Genomic DNA, 22,661 nt, shown 5'->3' on the forward strand with positions numbered 1-22,661 from the left:
ACATAATCATAATATTATATAATTCCAGTATTGTCAGTTTATAAAATAATATGTTTTATATTGATACATTTGAATTATATAAATTATCAAATAATTTGCATGAAAAGTTTAGGATAAAATTAAATCAATAAAAATGATCATCTCACAATGATAAATATTTTGATTTATTATTTTGCATATTATTATAAATATTACAATATTATTAATAATGTATAATAATTAATAGTCTATGCACTGTTTATAATCAATTAAGATTTTCCAGTTTTCACTTAAAAAAAAAAAAAAATTAGTACAAGTGAACAATGAAAATTCTTATTGAACATTTTTTAGATTTCATTTTACTTACAAACTAATCGTTAATAAGTTATTAACTATAATAATAATATGACTTTTAAGACACTTTGTATTTAATTGTACTCGTTACATTATACATCAACCGACACGTAGGTACCAAGCAAAAAGTATAGAACCGTTGTAAAATATAAAAGAGCAAAACAAAATACAATATCATTAAAGGTAATGGTTAATAGTGTATTATAATTAAATACTGTTATGTTGACGTTAAAAAAAAGATGTACGCGGACATGGTGCAGTTAAACAATTGCGCCCACATTATCACAGTTTCGTTTGAGAATAAAATCAGTTTAACACGATATTCGTCTATTATAAATGGCTAGGAACACGAAACGATTAATCGCAGGGAAATCGATGAGTGTAAAGTATCAAAAGTTAAAAAACAAAAAAGTGTCAACGCCGAAACGTATAAAGATATATTTAAACGTATTTTATCGTAAACCAGACAATATCTTAAAATACTACAAATTAGAATGTATATATATATATATAAAAAAAAAATATTACAAAAATTATTTCCCTCGGTATCGCAATAATAGCCCGGTTCACGATAAAATAAACACTCTGTATAAGACTACTGCACGTGTGTAGAATAACAGTTTGCGTAACGAGTACGAGTCCCCAGTGGCTTAAATCTATATATAAATATATGTATTATATTATTAGTTAGTTTGGCACATGGCGGATCGCGTGGTATCCTGATTGTAAATTTACCTTTGTTAAAGAAAAAAAAAATAATAATTATAATATCAATAAACTCCTGTCGAATCAACGCTGAAACGGCCATCGATATTTAGTCTGTTTCGCAGCACGTTCAATACATTGTCGTATAAGTATATATTACTATGATGTATTTTTATATAATATAGTTAGTAAAAATTAATAAAACAATTAATCGATATAACGACAATCATAATAATAATATGTCGCGAGAGTCGTAGTGTGCTGGGCGATATTAAAAATACGGTTGTACATATATATTTATATATACAATAATATATATATATATATATATATATAATGAGCTTCATACGGGCAGTTACAGGGGAGGGGGCAGATTAGGGGAGGTTCGCTCATGTTTGATGACATAATTTATCATATGACATAGAGTACGCGAAATATTGCACCTGGCCAGCTGGGACACACGTTAAACAATGTGTCCCGTCGAAGTAATAACAAAAATATAATAATAAAAATAAAATAATTAATAATCGTAAAAAACGAGTTTCACAATGAGTGTCTGGGGAGGGGGGAGTCAAATTTATGAGGTACATATTATTTAGTATTTTTATGTGTATAAATATATATGCGATTACAGCTGAAGGTAAATTCTTCGCGATATAAAATTATACAATTATAATATATACATTATGTCGTCTGCAACTGGCGGGTACGAGGGTGGTTTTTGTTCATCTGTAAGTGGCGTCGTTTTCGTCCGAGTCGTGGAACCACTCTGCCGCGGACACGGTGCGACCGCCGAACATCCTCCTCCGGCCAGTAGTCGCGTTCGCGCCAGTGGCGGCGGCGCGAGCTCCGTCGAACTCCGTCTCGGCGGAATACGACTGCTGTTGCAGCTGCCGCGGACCACGGGTCGACCGGAACGAAGACCTGGGCGTGTGATCGGGACTGCTCAAGTCGTCGCCGTCTTCGTACGACCGGATCCGGAGTCCCCAGTTGTTTTCGGTGAATTCGGACGCGGACCGGGCCAGCGACGGTTGGCTGAGCGACCGGACCAAACTGCCCGCGTCGTCGTCGGCGTAATAAGACGAACCGCCCCGGCGGTATTGATACTGGTGCTGGTTCTGCTGATAGTTGTAGTTGTACGCCGAGCTCACGTCGCTGTAGTTGTCCGGCATTTCCGGTCGACGGAAGTCCACCATCATCTCGCTCATCGATCTGTGAACGCAAAAATAAAAACAAATCAAACATTACACGATTTCGTATTATTAAAAATCTTGGAAACACACAAACGTCACACACACACACATACACACCACACTTTATCTCTGACTCGTCTGTGTCAGTTTCCGATAGTTAAAATATAATTTTTTTAAATTGATCCCTGCGTTTAAATGAATACAATTGCGTATTATGTCAGTAAAATATGTGGTTACATACTTATATATTATTATTTTTATTCATTTTTTTTTTAAATTTTATCTATTCAAACTTTTCACTGATGACTTATGTTTCTGTTACACAATATATAATAAATTGATTATTCTATTTTTTAAAGGTATTTAAATAGATTTCATAAGTGCTTATCAACGTTTTTAAATATAATTTTATAGTACAATTAATAATTAAATGCTGATTGTAGCATTGAAGACGATCCCTATCGCAGAGACTGTGAACTCGATATTACCTTTCAATCCTATTTCGTGTTCTGCGCCGATATTAATAAAATTAGTTTAAAAGCATCAACATTACTAAAATTTACAATTAGACCTAGTAGACCTACATTGCTCTTTAAAGAGTACATTGTTCAAATATCATTTGATATTGATCTTTAATTTACTCATTATTAAAATACACATCAATAAAATTGCCAATTCCCAATTTTTTATGAACAGTTTATGAAAGAACATGTAGGTAGTTTTATTTCTTAAAACATTAAAAAATATAACCAGGCTAATCGTTTAAATGAATAACTACGTGATTTCGACTATACTAGTTCTTAAAAAAATAAAACACGTTTTCAAAAATTATCAACACACTGTGTGGTGTGGTAATGTATGCATAAAATATGCAGTCAATATCTTACCTGACATCCATGTCAGATTTGAAGCTTGACCTGGACGTTTTCCTTGACCGGGTTGGTCCCATGGGACCATGATCGTCGGCTGCCGTTAACGTCCTCACGCTAGACCCGCCATCAGAATCGTATTCGTAGACAGTTGGCAGTGAGTTTCTCCTCGTCCTAGCTCCTTCAAACTCGGTCTTCTTCTTGGTGTACCTGTTGGACGACCCTGCGGCCTTCTGGTCGTAGTGTTGCGGTGGTGCAATCACGCGTATGATAACGTCCCACTTTTCTGGTTCGAATATCCTTTCGTACTTGGGATCGCTACGGATGCGCTCGAAGTCTTCCCGGACAGTTGCCTCGGTGATAAGCTGCCGGAGCGTCGATTCGGTAGTGATTATCTGCCGCCACTTACGTTTGTCATCTAGCGTCAGTGTCTGCTCAACCCTATATCTAGCGTTGGGTTCCAGCTGCTCAGGTTCCGGTTCCAAGACTCGAACCAACGATTCCCAGTTTTCCGGCTTGGGCACTGGCACATCCATAGTGCTCAGGTACCTAATTTGATTCTCCTCGGTAGTGGCTGTCGACATCACGTTACTGTTGTATGACTGAATCCTTGTCTGGCGGTCAACACCAGCCGGCGGATAACCGGTCACTGACGACGCCTCGGAGTAACTATCCCAGTCGGTGGCAGTGTCTTCACCAGACTGAGGGTACAACGCGTCCGGATTCGGGTAGTTCTTAATGGTCACATCCCAGCTGGCCGGCGGCGGCACCGGTCGCGGCTTGTACTCAACCACTTCTCGACGATGTCGTTCGATGTCTTCGATCGTTTTCTTCTCGGTAATCGTCTTCAGGAACACGTCATCAACCGTATGCGACGTGATTTCTGGTCGTTTGGTCGGCACCACAGGCGGTTCGACGACGTCCACTTGCATCTCAGTCGTATATTTAGACGTAGTGGCATACCGATGATTGTCAGTCGCTGTATGAAGTTGCGCTGATGGTGGAGGCGGTGGCGGCGACCTTCTTATTTCTGAGTTGGCGACCGATACGTTCTCTTCCGTCCTGTACCATTCAGTCTCGTCCCTGTCCTTGCGCACAACCGTCGAATACACTGGTCGGTACTGTTCCTCGGCCGCTGCTATCGAAGTAGTCATCGACATCGTCTCGTCCTTTTCTAAAATGGTGGTCAGGTTTCGTTCTAAGGCTGCCACGCTCGCCTCGGACTCGGACGGTGGTGGCGTAGGGCTTGGTGTGGGTGGTGGAGCTCGTTTCACACGAAGCTGAACGTCGAACTTCGGTTGTACTGGGGGTGGTGGTGGCGTAATGGTCGGTGCTGGCAAGTGTTGGTACCGTTCCGCGTAGTAATCTTGCTGGAATGCCCGATTTTCGTACGATCCGCCGGAACTTGGTGACTGTCTTAAACTGCGGCCGTCCACGTCTTCCGCTTCTGAGTGGCCGGAACTGGGCGATTCGGACGGATAGTCACTAGGCAGTGTATCACCAGCGCTGACCAGAGCCATTTCAGAACCCGAAGAGCTGTCTAGTGTCGGAGCCCTGGCCCGCGGTATCTTCAGCCCATCGAACATGGATAAGCTGGAGTCGGACAGTTTGTCCGAGCCGACGGACGACAACGGGTGCCGACGGACCACCTGCACTTGCTGGTTGCGCAGGCAGTAGTACGAACATCCGAGGCCTAACAAGACCAGCGACAAAAATAGTATGCCACACACAATCAACAGGATCTGGAAGCCCTTTAGTGGTGGTTCCAGTGGCGTCGATGGTAAATCGATACTACGCGAGACAAAAAAAAGTCAAGTTAGATACTTTTGTGTTATTAAGTTTACGCACTGTATATCTAAGCGTTTGCCACGTAGAAGGGGACATTATTAATCGTTAAATACGTTTATCATTTGAAACCTTGACAGCATACCGGGTTTAAACACAAGTCGTAATGTATTTTTGTATCATTCAAATATATACATTATAATGCACATTGCACCCAACCTTTAATTATGTAGATACGTTTTTACATAAATACTTGGACCAAAAAAAAAACGTATTCTTTTTATAATTATTATCAGTGAGTATTCAGCACTATAATGTTGTTACTTTAAGATAAAACACTTGTTATATAAATTATTATTGTATTGGTTCCCAAATTAGTTCCCGTTACATTTCAATATATTTTTAATTTTTAAAGATCAATTATTTAATTATAAATAATGTCGAGTCAGTCATATTAACTACCTGCATTATTATATAACCTTGATTTATGTATAACTTTAATATTATATAGTCGTTGTCTACTTTCAATGACAACACTAAAATGTTTATATTATGCGGTGAGCTCGTTTCGATATTTATGATTTTTTAAAATAAATTATGAAGATTATTATTTTATATAGCTACTATGCACTTACATTTTGTTAGGTATACCAGCTGGTGGTGGTGCAATAGGCGGTGGATATCTGCACACTATCGTTACCACTTCGTCACCGTCCATTTCTAAGAAAGGATGGAACCTGACTACGATGTTGTTGGTAAAAACTCTTTGCGGATCCTGAACAAAATAAAACATAGATTAAATTAGTTTTGTTTATTTAACTATAGATAGAAAAAAATAATAATAATAGGATTTTCTCCCACATACTTGTCTTGTACCACATCCTTTTAGCGGCAAGTCGATCCTGGCTGTATTGTTACCTTTTCCAGTCACAGTGCACGCACTGCTCCGGTCAAAATCTGCATAAGCCCTACCGTAAAATGGTTCTTCGAACTTGAGTTCGATCTGCAAACGAAACATGGTCCAATAAAAATTCACAACCACGTCAATATAATAACAATAATATCATTATTATTTATCGTATTTTATTTATTTATGTATTTATGTGATGTACGTGGCTAACCTGCATAAATCCGGCGGCACAATTCAGCGCCGCTTTGGTCCTGTTCAAAAATATAACTGGGGCCAATTCGTCCAGCTTGGTGACCTTGCCGTCCAGCACCGTGGATTCAGGCAGACCCCGATCTGGACTTGGGAATTCGATACTGTTTTCGACCTGATCGTAGTTCGACTGGGCTACGGCCACCGTCGCCAAGGCCGACGACAGTAGCAACAACCGCAGTGGCAGTGACATACCGCTGTTTCTAGTCATTTTCCTTTCTGGAAAAAAAAAATAAAAACCAAATATCAATAACGAGTTGAGTTTTTTTTCTATCATTCATTCATAATTATTATATTTTGAATAGATTTATAAATAAACACAAATCTTCAATTCGCTAGATGACATTGTATATTATATCATTTACACGCTCGACGCATAGGATTGTTTTATTCGCCCGAACGCGCCTGCCTATTAGTCGTCGAACCGCAGTGATAAGCACGGTGAGCGGCACAAGTCGAAAGTGAAACGTCTATCTTGTCAAGGGCGGATTACTATACATACAACATACTATATGCATATATATGCTTTTTACCATTCACTAGAGCATATACCGCCGCGACATTGCACAACGCCGCGCACACCCGCCGACCACAACCCACCTAACGCAGTTTAAAATACGTGTTTGTGTGTACACACGATTTCATGCAAACTGTTCCGCCCGTGTATATCCTTGCACTCAAACACACACACACACACACAAATGCGTACTTGCGATGACTTATACACAACTGTCAGAAGTTGACTTCACAGGAGACGGTATATACATATAGGTGTAGGTACACAGAGGCGCCACCGACCCCCTTTCTAAGAGGATGTCACGGTCACAGATATGAATCCAAAAATATATTGGACGTTAAGATATACTATATATATAAAACTGCATGATTATATTTTATTATATCAGGTGTAGTATGCTACTGTAGTAGCGCTCCGTAAACTATAATAATACTACATTTGCACGTTTTAGTTTTTTTTTTCACAACTTATTCGATTCGTTACCAAGCTGTAAATTAATTTCATTTAATGACTTTACAAAACAAATATCAAAAATATTTTTAAGGCCATATTTTTACGTACTTAGATATTTTTATTTCAAGGACATGTTTCTAAATTTTGCAATTTTTAGTCCATAAATGGTGTTTTAAGTGCATATTTTTAATGTTTATGTAGGTACAAAACTTATACGTTCTTAATACATTAAAGTTACAACTTCTAATCTTATAGTTATCAGTCAATTCAAACCATTAATTATCTATAACCATATGTTATTACTTTTATCATCAACACAGCATACACCAGTGTACATGCAGTTGTGCAGTGCAGTGGCATAAATAGTAAACCTATCAAAGTGAAATACTCGTTAGCTATAATTTTACTGCGTTATGTGGATACGAGTGTCACGATCACGTAAATAATAACGCTGTGTAGTTAATACAATTGAGGATTGTTTTGAACGACATAAAATTACAGCATTATAAACGTTTTCGAGCGAATAACTGTAAAAAACGTATAATATATATTTCACGACATAAGACAACAAATGACGATTATACGATGAGTATTGTTCACACAGTGATATCGATTTCCGAGTATGACATTTAAACACCAAAGTTTTAACACCACGACCGCGCACATCTAACGACAGTATTGAGTTTAACCGGTGTGGTCACATATATATATATATATTTGTATTGTACGTGAAAATAATGGGAAAAAAAAACGTACGATTTTTTTCTGTTGTCGTCGTTATGCTCGTGAAAATCTTACCGGGATCACTGCTTTAACAATACATCAGACGGCGCGTTTTCTCATCGCATATATATAATGTCTAGTCACCGAAAGATAATTATAATCTCGTTTTGGGGGCGGGCCTTATAATATTATTATATTTGCGAGTGTTTCGGTACAACTATCTGAAACGGGTTGTATGATAAAAAATAAATTATATTAACGTTATAATTTGCACCTATATTGTGCATTGACGGTTTGATAACGTATCTACCCGACTGCACTGCGATCTCGTTATTGCGACTGCAGCGATGAAGCGCGTGAAATGACCTATTTACGCATAAAAACAGGTTTTTGGAGAAAAAAAAAAATATGTCGTCAAAAATCGCGTTGTATTAATAACGATATAACGACATCGACCCGCGATGGATAGACATAATATATCATGACGAGAGCGCCACGTCCGAGGACCTCTGCTCCACACCCCGCCATCATAGGTACCGCACAAGTCAACTATCCACAGCCCAATAACACACGCGACGACGCGCGTCGTACACAACGGGTCGGGCACATCGTTCACGATTAATTCGGGTTGGATACGCACGTACGATTCATAATGGTTATGATAATTGTCGGAAAGAAATTGCGCGCGTGTATGCGTGCGGGCGTGCGTGTGTGTGTGTGTTTTTTTTTTTACGACGTTCTATTCTTCTACTCACATATTATATTATTGCATTATGCCTATAAATTGTTATTGTCATTGCCACGGTCTCGCCAGTGTGCCTAGTGTAATATTAAATTTCGGTTCTACCGCTAATGCTTCTGCTGCAGTTAAACGGTCGTCCGTGTACTACCTAACTATACAACATTATTATATGACCACTATAATAATATTATATTATTATCATTGCTGCTGTATAACGTGCAGTTTTACTAATGCTATCGTCGAACGAACGTCGAAAATGTACGATGTAGGCACGCAAAACACCGATCGCATAACGTATGATAATAATTATTTTATACAATATCAATTAAATAGTAATTCGCCGTCCTCCTAGCGAATTCAATCCCCTCTAAACCCCAATTGTTAATTGGCAGTTGGTAATATGTATGTAATAACTTACTATGAATAATTACACTGCCCTACATAACATTAAAACATAATCATTATGGCGTATACGAATTTCATTTATAATCGAACCGTCTATACCTGAACCCTTCGCAATGACTAATCCTCAAACGAATTCTGATGTGGAAATCACTGCATTTTCGTGCATAATAAAAATCAAAAAAATACGAATCGACCTCTACCTAATCTAACCTTCTCTGTTGAGGTGTTATCGCGCGAACGAATTTCGTCCGCTACAGTAACATATGTGTATGATAATAATAAATAAATAACGAGAAGAAAATATAGCCGAGCGAGTGTAGGAAATAATAAATTCGCGTAAAATTCGGTCGTGTAGTGCGACCTTCTGGTATCGCGATTACACAACTAGAAATTAAACGGTGACAGCGTGTTAAACGTTCGATTTACACGCTGTCCTGCGCTACAACGAGTACCTACTCGATTTGTGGCTATCGACATTCGTTGTTTCGTCAACTGTTTATATTACATTTAATCGAGTCTATAATATCACAGAGTCGTATGCGCGCTGTACATTTAACACTTAACTGTAAGCTATACCTACACTATAAAAAAAAAAACCATAACCATTCTATAAAAGTGTAAAAGTGGTCATATACCAAATTATAATAATAATGGTACACTGTTATAATACATAAACGAAAACGAAATGGTATAGCGGTATCGATGCTGTAACAGTTTGAATATCTTGCACTGTCTTATCTAATAAAAATCTGCATAATATGTATTCCCGCTATAAACATAATAATATGGGTAAATAGTTATCATAAATCGAAGCGTGACCGGCCCATAAAATGGAACTCTCTAATTCAATTTTACCACACTTGCGCAATAATTGTTCGTGGCCGGTCTTGGCCGGTTTCGGTTTCGTCCGACCCCTCGGGTTACTTATTATTTCCTATATTTGACCGTAAATTCGTTCTGTCTGTCGGTCAGTCAATCGAGTCGAGTCACTTCCCGACCATGGTGGTTAGTCGGGTATATATTTGATGTGACGCACATTTTGGTTCTTAGATAAAAATATTTTCTCGCTCAATATCAATCAAATCACTATTTTGAACTATACGCTAAATCCTATCCACATTTCGTGATTATATAGCCTCATATTATGGTTACCGTATTGCAGCAATAATGTATCGAATAAAATTGCGATCTTATTCATCAACTCTGGCCCCCCGATTGAAATTTTATTTGTAATAGCTACGTATTGATGAAAACTTGCTGTACGAATATTATAGCAGAATTATAAATGTCGCCTACCGCGATTCGTGTCATAATATTACAATACAGTCATGCATTATATTGGTACGCCGTTTTTGTTATTTCACTTATTAAAAATTAAAACAAACGAATTCAATGGAAAAAAAAAAACCACATAATAATATAGCCGCGTACCATATAATATTTTACACGCGTGCTCGGATAGATTTCTATGGGAATCGACCAAGAGGTCGACCGTTGCACCGTGATCCATATAATAGAACTCGATCGCATAGGACGCTTATTATATTCGGACACCACGATTATACGATACGTTTAGACGCGCACACAATAATTATTTGAATAAAATCAAAAATCTGTCAATACAACGAATGTATAGATAACATAATAATAACTATATTATATGCATATTACGCACACAAAACTTGTGCAGATGACGTGACCCCGAACACGTCCTTGAGGATCTGCAACGCTGTGTTATTACGGTAAACTCCGTGTCTATGTACCCTATATGGTATACACATCATAATATACATATTATACGCTACAGATTATGGGTATAGTCAAACATTGAACGGTCGGTCGATGGATTTTAAAAGTACCTATGCAGGACATACAGAATAATAATATATTTGTGTACGTCACGCGCGAATAACGAGATATTTCGATTTATATGTCTACATTACTTAATATTTAATGTCAATAATGATGCTATATTGTTTACAATCGACTTTAGTTTTATGAAAATGACTTTATCTTGACGTATTGGCGTAAAATATGGCATTTTGAAATTATTTCTATGAATCGATACACTATACGAAGGCGATTTTGTAAAAAGCCTGATCTCGGTCTTACGGAGGTCTAACGATGAAACGCCCGAAAAAAATGAGCTTTCAGTCGATTCTAATATAATCTCAACTATCGGAAACAATAACGTATTAAAGCCGAAGCGAACATATTTCTAGCTACAAACAGGAGCTCGCGTTTCCGCTAATTATAATTTATAATAATGCCGCATCACAATATGTCTACTACGCGTATAATATGTAATATATGTGACTTTAGCTCGAGGAAATCGCGGCGATGTTATATTACATTATACCAGTATTATATAATATAAAATATAGGTATGATGTCCATTGTTCGCGATACGACAATAGTCGACATAACAATAATAATATATTGTAACAGTTTTCCTCCCCAGGTATATATGCATAATATAATGTCGTTTGTACTTTACTCCCGTAAGTAGGAACATGAACTTGGAGGCATAATATGTGTACGACGCTCGCGATTGATTTACGACGGACAATCGGTTACGTGCAGGTATATATAATATAATATATTAGTATACACGTTATGTTATGTGTATTATAGGAACTGCTGCGGGTCTTGTGCATACAATACGCGTACTGTTCGTGGGTATGCGCCTGCATTACCTATACACTCCGATTACAACAATAAAATACCGTCGTACTTTTCCTCGTTCCTATACACACTGCTAATAAACTCGTATTATGCAATGCTGCAATTATTATTATAATATAAAAAATTATTGTATATTATTTAACCGATTCGCACGTCGTCAGAGTGACGTGCGTTTTACACGACTAAACAAATCAAATATATTATATTGACAATATCAGTGTTATATGTGCGCAGGTACCGACGACAAAACAAAATACGGATTTAAACGTCAGCGCATAGGGTGACGATAATATTTTGTACGAGCAAAACGAGCGTCGAGTGAGAATATCGCGGCATTTCATCGAAATCTGACGTCGTGAGGGAGAGCTGAGAAATCCAATAATATATTATATTACTATTATGACAATATTCACATGCACGCGTAGCACTTAATGCTGCAGGACTAACTGTTGGAAAACGTTGTCATGTTGTATTTACTAATTCACTGTTGTTGTTGTTATCGTACTCGCCGTGTAAATTCACTACATTACAAACAGAGGGACATTACAAAAAAAAAAAAAAATGACTCGCTTAATACGTGTTCAGCTACTGCACGGGACTCGCACAACGACGTTTGTGTGTATATAATATTATGATTATATTTCATATATTATATGAAACGGTTTTCTTGTCACGTCGCGCAGGTATATTACAGTATATTATACATCGTTTACAACACTGTGCTATAGCTCTGAGTTATTTCTTCGAGAGACGCGTCCCAAAAGACAACGAATAAAATATGTAGGTACGTATGCCGCGCACCGTCGATTTGTCCGTTTCGTCGACGGTATGCGAATTTCCGGTAGTGCTACGCAAGTACGAGTGCGAAACGCTATTCATTATACGGTTTTTAAAAATATTATATAATAGGTATTGGTGATGGGTATGGCCTGCTTGATAAACAGGGTGTCTCGCCATGTTAATGCTTATCAATAACTGCAGTTTTCTAATTAATATTTCGAAAATCAATTATTACTGTCATAGTTTATATTTGTTTACCCATATCAATGTACAATAAAAAAAATTATTTACGTTTTTTTTTTTGTAATTATACTAAGAATTAAGTAATTGATGTAAATATTTGACTAAAAACTGAATAACTATAATTAGTGATCTCCATCGAGCGTGTTCGGTATTCGTTTCAGTTTTGTAAATTTCAAAGTTTGGACATGCTGCAGCAGGTCGATTATTCAAGCATACTTTTATAATACATATTATATTTGTGGGAAAGCGGGTAACTATATAATATTATAACACAGTATACGATGAAGTTAAATTAAACGCACAGACATATATTACGTCTTATATTATATTTAGTGACGCGATCAAACGACGATCATCCTGTTTCACCTGCAACGAGACCTCTGCGCGGCAGCGCGGGGCTTTTGACCCCAAAATAACAACAGTCGAATGAACGGGAGGAAACAACAATTGGTCTCGGTTACACGTTTTACATGGGAGGACATTATATCAACTCTAACTGTGATGCACGATCGACGTTGATGTAGAACGAAAAGAAGAATTACGGAATTACGGAAAAATGTTTCCCGCACTCCACTCGCGGTCACGAGTCAATTAACCACTGCACCACAATATTAATATATATACTTATATTAGATAATTTCCTATACTCTGTAAGAGTCACCTCCGGTTGGATATAAGCAGAAAATAATAAAAAAAAAAATATACGAGAGTGAATAAACCGCGAGTGCAGCGCCATCGTTAACATTATCGTGCGCCGCCTGCAGCTGTTTGACGACAAGAGAATAGTTTACGAAGTTTTGACTTACCACGACCGAAGGGGGTGATAAGCAGTCTCTCGAGGCGATAGACGTTTTTAATTAAACAAAAACTATCAACTACAGCGAGATATTAATAACTTATCACTTCGATATTAATACGAGTTTGTAAATACTATAATAAGTAACAATATATTTTGTGTGGGCATCATACAATAATACAGCCGTGGGTTGAAAATGTAAACAGCTTGAACGAGTGAAGTATACGTATCTATATTAAACTATATTATATTATATTATATAATCAAAGTTAGTAAACTATTAAGTCCTGCGTAGGAATATTTCAATATTTTAAACTTTTAAATAAGATATAAATTATACTCGTAATATAATTTAAAATAGTCAATAAAAAAAAAAAAAACATTATTACTATTGTAATAGTAGTTGGAGTATTTTAAATATTGAAATAGTCGTGCCTACGTAATAGAGAGCACTTAATTGTGTAATGTTCAATTAACAACGTTTCATTAAAGCAATAATAATCAATTTGGTGTAAATTATATTATATTAGGTTTTTATTTTTATAGAACTACTCTATAATATCATATTATAGTGTGTACAATGAAAATAGAGCCAAACAGTAAAATAAAATTCACTAATATCGTAATAATATCAGTGATAGGTATACTCGTATACTGTCTTATGTTAATAAAAATGATGTCCCGTACTACTACAGCTATAAAGCTAGTTATATAGACTATTTTATATTAATATTTTAATATTGCCCTGCAAAATCGTAAAAAAAAAAAAATCTAATAACCCGCGGTAGAACTGCAGTGTAATTCAATGTACAAGCATATGTGCATGCCGTATACATTACATAAAATGGATGCAAACAAATATGGCAATATCAATCGAGTATTCAAGTTATTAATATACGTCCAATATTATGTATACTCGCGCGATGACGATATAATATCGATGCATTCACACTGTTTGTGGAAAATCTAAGGCACTCGATCAAGATAATATGTAGAGTCGATAATTTATGATAACAATTTAAGATATTATGAATATGTTAGTGTAAAACACTTCTACGTTTATTTTTTAAAAAATAATGTCAGTTTAAATGATTAGACAGGGGCGTGTATATATTATACGTATTACGTATACTTAAACATAATAATATGGAAGGTATAGGCAAATGAGTGCGAACACGGTAAATACCCTGCACTCTGCACATATGATTATAATATTATTATATTCGACTATATACTTATGTATACGCGGCAATGTTGCAGCATCGCGGCGTGCGTTAAAGTCTCCGCCGGCCACTCGGCACAGTATACGGCGGTTCAAAGATCGTCCGCCCGCGACCTACGCTTACGACGCGTCGTGTACATATATATAGTATAAACGCGGTGCAGATAGGTGCATCCCACGGCGGGCGTGCTCGCGTAATCGATCACCGGTCGAAGATACATACATCCTTCTCTAGACGAGGTCAGTACGATTATAATGTTATGTGAGCTGTTATTATATTATATATACTACGTACTCGTATAATATATTGTTTTAATTTATCATAGTTTTGGGCTACGCGTATATCGTAATATTATTTTATCGCATAGATTAAACGAATCCGATCGCCGCCGCGGTTCGTCGAGTCACATAATAATCACATTATTATGTATACTATTTTAATATATTATAAATGTATGTACATGAACCTTTAGTCGTTACGAAATTCAATTTCACATAATATTTTACTGAAATACCAATCATTTTACTGTTACCTTAGACATTTCCTCCCAAAACGTTTTGCCTACTCGCGACCATTTGGAGGTTGGACGTTTCGCGAGCTTAAAACACAACTGCAATTACGCGTGTAATTCTCTTTGTTAGACACCATAAAAAGTATCGAGCAATTAACACAACACAATACTGATACACGGACACCGCCGTAGGTACCTAGCTATAATACGTATAAAATATGCAGCCCATCGTTTCTATATTTACAATTCATTCGGATTTAAATTCGAAACGCACACGGATTATACATCGTATTTACCGCGACTATATACGAATAACCTCGAAGTGTCTTCTTGAATACAGCAATATATTTACAACGCGATTCGTTCAACGGATATTACGCACTTAAACGCCGTATGGTCGCACAATCATATTCTCGATAAATCAATCGTGTAGTGTCACGATAGGGAAACAGTGAAATGAGATAAAAAGATTTGTTTCAAATATTGCATCGCGTACCACTACGTATCCCTTTATAATAATGCGATGCATGATACTTATCTGGTGTGTAAGACGATGGTAATCATACACGTAAGTGCGAGTATATATCATTTACCGTTTATATTTGAAGCTATATGTTATAGATGTTTCGTATAGATCTTATAACATGCACGACTATAAAATACATTTGACATTCACGAGTCACTAAGGTAATATATATAATATGTAATGTACCTACATAAATCAAAAAATTATGAATTCAAAAAAAAAAATAATGATAAAATTACAATACTTATATGGGTATATTATAATATTATAATGTATGCCTATATATATATATATATATTATGACATGAATGCATTCTTTCGAATTCTAATTGAGTTCTATTTTCTTTCGGATATAATATGTGAAGATAGGAATTTTTGATGAATTGATGGGTAAACAACAAAGACTAAAACCATTATAATATTGTCGTAATCTTTAAATATTATTAATGATATAACTACGTGTCTATAATATGTATAGAATATATTTTCATCGTTACTCTTTTCAAATCTCCCGTGGCTGTGTACATATACGACTATTATCAAGTGCAACTGCAGTTAGTAGCGAGTCCGTGGTCACCGATATAGGTACTTTATGCTTATGATGTTACACTGTACATCACTAATCGAAAATGAAACGCATTTGTGTGCGCGCTGTATGGAAGAATTCAAAATAAAAAATATAGTCTACGTTGTAAATTTATTTTGTTCGTACGACGAGATATATATGAGGCAATATTAATTGTTTTAAGTAGTTACATTAAATAAACCGGAATCTAAATGAGAGCGATATCATCAGTTTGGTGCAGAATTAGATAAAATGTACCTACGATAAAATTATGTGATTTAAAAATAAATTTTACTTGGCCAAATTAAAATGTTGCTAAAATTCTAGAATTTTAGTGAAAAACTACAAACACATAAAGGTATGGCGCGACTTCACATGCGTGTACAATTTCTGCAGATGATTATAATAATATATAATATAATTAAACCACTATCGAAAAGCTCTCACGGACACATTTTTGAATTCCAAATTGTTTTAATGATGATAACAATATCACGAGAACGCCGTATACATCATGGTTTACTGCAATTGTTTCCATTTTATTCGTTCACGAGTAGATCACTGAGACCTTGTATATTATCGAACCCTTCATTACACGCGCTCGTCAATATTTCATCACTTCATCAGACGGCGATGCTCCATCGCAGCTAGAAGATATGACCACTCTGTATACGGCAAACCGTAGTGTAGATATTATGATGTAGATAATATAGGTGCATGTCATAAGATAAATGCGGTATAATACTGTTATTGTGGCGGCGGATTACGGTACGGTACCACGTTCGACGTTATTCAACGACACAATAAATAATTGTAAACGATAATCGTCGATTATTGTTATAACAAGACGGATTTGTTATTATTTTTACGAACAATATAAATAGCCATAGCTCCAGCGGGGAGTATATTTTTTATCTGTACGAGCCGCTGTAGCAGCATCAATAATAAATAATAATAATATTATTTAATTAATAGTCACAATAATACTGTACTGTCAATATCGTGGAGTAGATCTTTTTAAAACCACTACATTATGTTTACTTTTGCCACTGTTCATCGTCGTTTAATCAATATTAAATGATAATTTACACGATTTCGACCTATTTAGGTGTATACAACTATTATGCTATGAAGATAATAAAAAATAAATATAGACATAATACTACAGCGATCAAATTTCCTCTAATATTATTTTTCTAAGTGTTAATCAATGCATCTAAATACCGCCACAGGTGGTATTAACCGAAATAACCTTTAACGAAACCTTTGTTTTTCGTTTTCCAAACCGGAATCGAAACAAACTATAACATCGTTCGAATTCCAATCCCTGCTGGATAACCCAGCGCAAGACCATCTCATCGGAACAATTACATTGTTAATTGTGTTGCTGTATCCTATACGGAAAAACAAAACGACCGAAAATATTATCATTATTATTTCGTTTCCGATCGTTGGGAGCCACGGGATACAAGACTGACGATGACGTCGCCAAGTCATTCGGTTTAACACAGTCAATTTTCGAGCACTATTCAGTTCATTAGTCATTCCGTTCACGCGTATGTGTACACTACACGCGCGATAACTATTATTATAATAATAGCTCTTGTGTGTGTGTGTGTGTGTGTGTGTGTGTGTTTGTCATGCAAATGTCGTCCACCATATTTACACTGAGGCCGATAGACGGGGCTCGGCGATAATAATAATATAATATGACCTCATCCCAAAAACGCGTACCCGCCGAAAAATCGTATTCTCCGGCAACGTCTTGTGACGAAACATTGTCGGCTGCACGGTATGATATTATATACTTAGTTACTCAACTGTGAGGCGGCGGTGCGTACCGAGAAACACAACGCCATAAATAGTGTCAACTCGGCGCCGCCTCAGGACTTGGATATTAGGAACGAAACGTCAACTCGTTGTGGAGGGAAGGGGAGCGGAAAAAGAAAAAACCGCATTCTTTTCTCGTCTTATAGATAAGTATTATCCGTTGTTTTATTATATATTTTATTCGACAGAGTCGACCTCACGATCTTTTACCGCGTTTTCATCGTTCGATCTCGATATTTATATAATATTTGTTTTATTTTTATGCGGTCGATCTAAGGATATATAATATTAAACTCTATTCTTAAATTTACGGCAATCCGGTCCATCACTAAAAATGGAGCACATTCAATAACTGAATTATTGTTTTTAAATGTTAACAAACTTATGACATCGAAACTCATTAAAAAATAATTCCCCTACGCGTACTTGTAGAGGGTTGTATTACATACGATGTACTAACGATGCCCGTACTGCCGTACAGCACGTATAATTTTCACGCTATAAACACACAATAATTATTATCATTATCATACACGTCATTTATTCGGTATTTCAACGACGCAGTTGACATAAACAAATTTGATAACTTAAATTGTATATACTACGTGAATGATACGTGATGTGCTTTTACAGAGCTATAACTTTATATCATATGATGAACATGATACCACTCAAATTCGAAATATTATTCGGTGTACGCGTCGTATGAAATGAATATTATATTGCAAACTGTAAACTGCAATTGAGTACACCTATAGTATACTATCTTGCTGCGGGATTCGAGTTACATAATAAGACGTACAAAATGCATATATTATTACAAAATATATACATAATATTATTATGCGAGACGCGAAAACACTGCAGTTAACTCCCATCCATAGCCCGATACGACGTGGGAGTGATTTGCGCTCACGATATCGTTTTGATAACGATATCGTTGTTGTACGTCGTTGAAGGACTTTTGTGCTCATAACCGCTGCAGCAGCCCGAACTAGCTATATAATATTATACCATTAACATAATCGGCTATACACTCATAACAATATGTATTATGAAGTATTCACGCGTACCTTTTATAAACGATATTTACCTACTGTGGTTTTGTATAGCGATTGATAAAAATCTGGTGTTTTCCGGTCGCGAATGTCGTTCCTGCCATTCGATGTCGTTCTGAATAAACCGCTGTTGCGGCATCGTACGCGCAGGTGTCGTCTTTGCGGTTATACTAGAGACTTGAAAGTACTTACAGACTGATTATTGGATATGATTAGAGACTGTATGTTGATGATCTAATTCTAATATAGTACAAAAAATGACCAAAAAAAAAAGAAAGAATACTTTAATGACCTACACGGCTACAAGCCAAAGAAAATGACACCAAATATTATCAAAATTACTACTAAGTAATAATTATTTTATTAAAAAAAAATTATTTATAGGATTTGTACTATATGGTTATTTGATTTGATATAATACTCGATAATTATATGTCTATAAAATCATGTATATCAGCATGAGCACTTGAACGCGGTAAATCTAATCACAACAAAAACTTTCAATAGAAATAGTGCAAATATTTTTCATGAACATTTTCTTTAAAATATAAAATTTTAAAACAAGACTATCAATGTAAAAAAATTACTTATTTATGTAGGTATTATAATATAATTTAAAAAATATCGTGAAAATATGAAAAAATAACATAAAAAACAAAAAAAAAAAGCATTTATAATACAAAAATTACCCCAAAAAGCGATATAAAATGTATGTATTTTCAATCAACGAAGTGTGAATCAACATTTTAGGTTATAGTTAGCTTTACACGAGATCAAAGAAATAAAAATACGAAAATCATCAACGTCCAATTTCTAAATATAACATAATCATAATATCTATATTTATGTGAGATGCGTTAAAAGAACGACGAATCGATGTGCATAGAAATCAATTATCAAAAAACGTAACCACATTATTTTTCGTAAATAATAGCATACACACACACACACACACATACAAACACGTGCCATTACATAATCAAACATGTATTCAAAACGATATAAATATTATTATTATTATAAGGTACACTGTGTATTGTGAGTTATTATCACACACACGGAGCAGCGGTAACGTCACGGACCGCCACAAATAGGTAGTACACAACAAACGCGCGTGACGGCAAAAATCGTCGGCGGCGGGGACCGGGGTAGGTGAAAGTTCGTTAGCGCCGTTGTGGGAGAACCCGAGCAAAACGGCGCTTCTTTTTTTTACATAACACAATGTTTTGCCCGCACCGCGGACGTAAATAATAATATTATTATGATATTACAATAAACGCGCTCGAGTTTAATACGATTTATACATGTACGCGTCTGTCTAGCGCATTAAAATTATTATTGTATATCATTTATATATATATATATATATACCTACATCGATACATGATAAACGCGAACCGCCGCTGCACCGTCGTCTCGACACCAGGAAGTCGGCGAACCCGTGATACTTATAAAAAATAATATAGTGTGCATATAGCCTGTGTGTGTGTGTGTGTCGTGTAAAAAGTCTATCGACCTTGTTGTTGTTGCGCGGGCATTATATTGAGAATCTGTGCCACACCTCATCGAGCGTATTTAAAAGAGTATGTACGCGTACGTGTGTGTGTGTGTGCAAAAACCGTAGGCGTACAAAGATTTGCCGCGGAACGCTGTGTTTTCCTGCTACTCCGCAGCCACCGACGTTTTTGTTCTGGTCGGTTAAAATATAGCAATAACTATTAATATAATACACATACAGTCGAAGTGAGTACAGTGTACAGTACATAATATATATATATATATAATAATAATAATATTATGTATTTAGATCGTTGTCGACGAGCGAGACGTAGGTATGTATAATATCATATTATATGCGCGTTTTAATAATACGAGTATATAATAGTCTTTTCGGGCGTAACGCACGTGGTTTTTTTTTTTTTCGTTATAGTTGTTAACGCCACCCGGTCGTATCATTTTTTCAACGAAAACGAGTTATTCACGATTTTATAATCGGTAGCTGTCGATATGGTAATTACGCGTTAATGTATAATACTGTGTTATGGGCTTTTGCAAAATTACAGGTCATGATAAAGCAGACACAAACCAGATATAACTATGAGAGGTCATTTTCTCGCAGCGAATTAACAACAATTATCGCTACATAAATAATTATATGCAAATTCATATTTAAAGTTGTTCTATAAAACGCCTTAATAATGACGTACTAATCGTCATGTTGTAGACCAACTGTGTTTCTCAACTATGGATACACCAGTACCGCTCGGAAGTTCATGTACCACTTAAAAAAAAAAAAGAAAATTCCTCAACACATGCTGTTACAAATAATTGAAAGATTTAGATTATTAAGAACTAAATAATTATGAAAACGTGATATTAATATTAATTCTAACTTTTTCCTTTCCTTTACGTTTATGAACTTTTTGCATACCACTAGTTGAGAATCACTGTTATAGACGTATTGATAAGCAATGTGAACATAAAAGAATAATTTTACATATCTTACAAAAATCATTTTTGGTTAAATACGGCACGAGTAAGATAATACATAATCGTGATGAAACACAGTAATGCTAATTATTTTGACACATAGGTACGGCTTGAACTAATAATAATTGTATTCGTTAATATTTTTTTTTTATTCAAAATCAATTACCATTTTAATAACCGGTTATATTTCATACGAAAATTTCAATTTAATTTTTCATTCATAGAAAAAAAAAAAAAATATTAATAAAACATGCAAAAATACATATTAATACATTGCAAGTACAAGTGTGCATTTACTATGAATTTATTAATAGATGACGATAAAATAATATCCAAAACGTCAAACACACATATAGGTGCGAATAAAACATGACTTCGGTGGTCATTAGTTTATTACTTATTATTATTTTATCGAAGCATTCTGTTCCGATGGTATACTCGTTTGTATATAGTGTATAATATATAAATACAATGCTTGACGACGTGAAGATGCATTCCGTCCGCTCATGCGTTTCATTATTTTTTTTTTTTTACATTTTTCTCTAAAAAATGATTTAAAAAAAAATACCTAACTGAGAATTTAAATAGCCGCCTTGCCGTATAAAAAAATCTTTCACCGCCATATCCCCCCTCGCTTTTGTTACACACATACGTGACATCAACGATAGTGCATGAACGCGACCAGTGGACCGTGAGAAAGTCGGCTTGTGCCAATGCGACAATAATAATAGTAATAATGTATAATATTATATAAATGGTTTTTTTTCCATCCAACTATTATTTATTTGTTGTTCAGGAATTCCGGACATCGTTTATCCTAGCCCACGTCCTTACGCTCACCCTCATCAACCCCATATCACGATCCTAACACATACTTCAAAACATGTGTATCATATGAGCAAAAATACCTAATGCACTCATAACATTTTACCCGTTCAACATTCACACATACCTACACGTGTTTTTTGGACTTGAAGTCTACATGGCTATGTGTACGCCAACGCTGCGATGACCGCTGCGAAAGTGGTTATGTCAATCAGCGCGAGAATCGAGTTTAACCACTTTCAATT

The 22,661-nt window shown here is 35.8% G+C and overlaps 1 protein-coding gene across 2 annotated transcripts in view; it reads right to left on the reverse strand.

Annotated features, from left to right (window-relative positions):
• Nucleotides 1-231: 231 nt before the first annotated feature.
• LOC113560653 overlaps nucleotides 232-22,661 on the reverse strand; it is a 49,155-nt gene continuing 26,725 nt past the window's right edge. For both annotated transcript variants that reach the window (XM_026966660.1, XM_026966659.1), the window contains 5 exons: nucleotides 6,007-6,263; nucleotides 5,751-5,888; nucleotides 5,521-5,660; nucleotides 3,119-4,891; nucleotides 232-2,250 (listed from right to left, as the gene is read on the reverse strand). In XM_026966660.1, the coding sequence (XP_026822461.1) occupies nucleotides 1,764-2,250; nucleotides 3,119-4,891; nucleotides 5,521-5,660; nucleotides 5,751-5,888; nucleotides 6,007-6,255 (2,787 nt within the window). In that variant the 5' untranslated portion in view covers nucleotides 6,256-6,263 and the 3' untranslated portion in view covers nucleotides 232-1,763. The remainder of the gene's footprint in view (nucleotides 2,251-3,118; nucleotides 4,892-5,520; nucleotides 5,661-5,750; nucleotides 5,889-6,006; nucleotides 6,264-22,661) is intronic.

Source organism: Rhopalosiphum maidis, chromosome 1, assembly GCF_003676215.2.
Source record: "Rhopalosiphum maidis isolate BTI-1 chromosome 1, ASM367621v3, whole genome shotgun sequence".
In the NCBI taxonomy this organism is placed as follows: Eukaryota; Metazoa; Arthropoda; class Insecta; order Hemiptera; family Aphididae; genus Rhopalosiphum; species Rhopalosiphum maidis.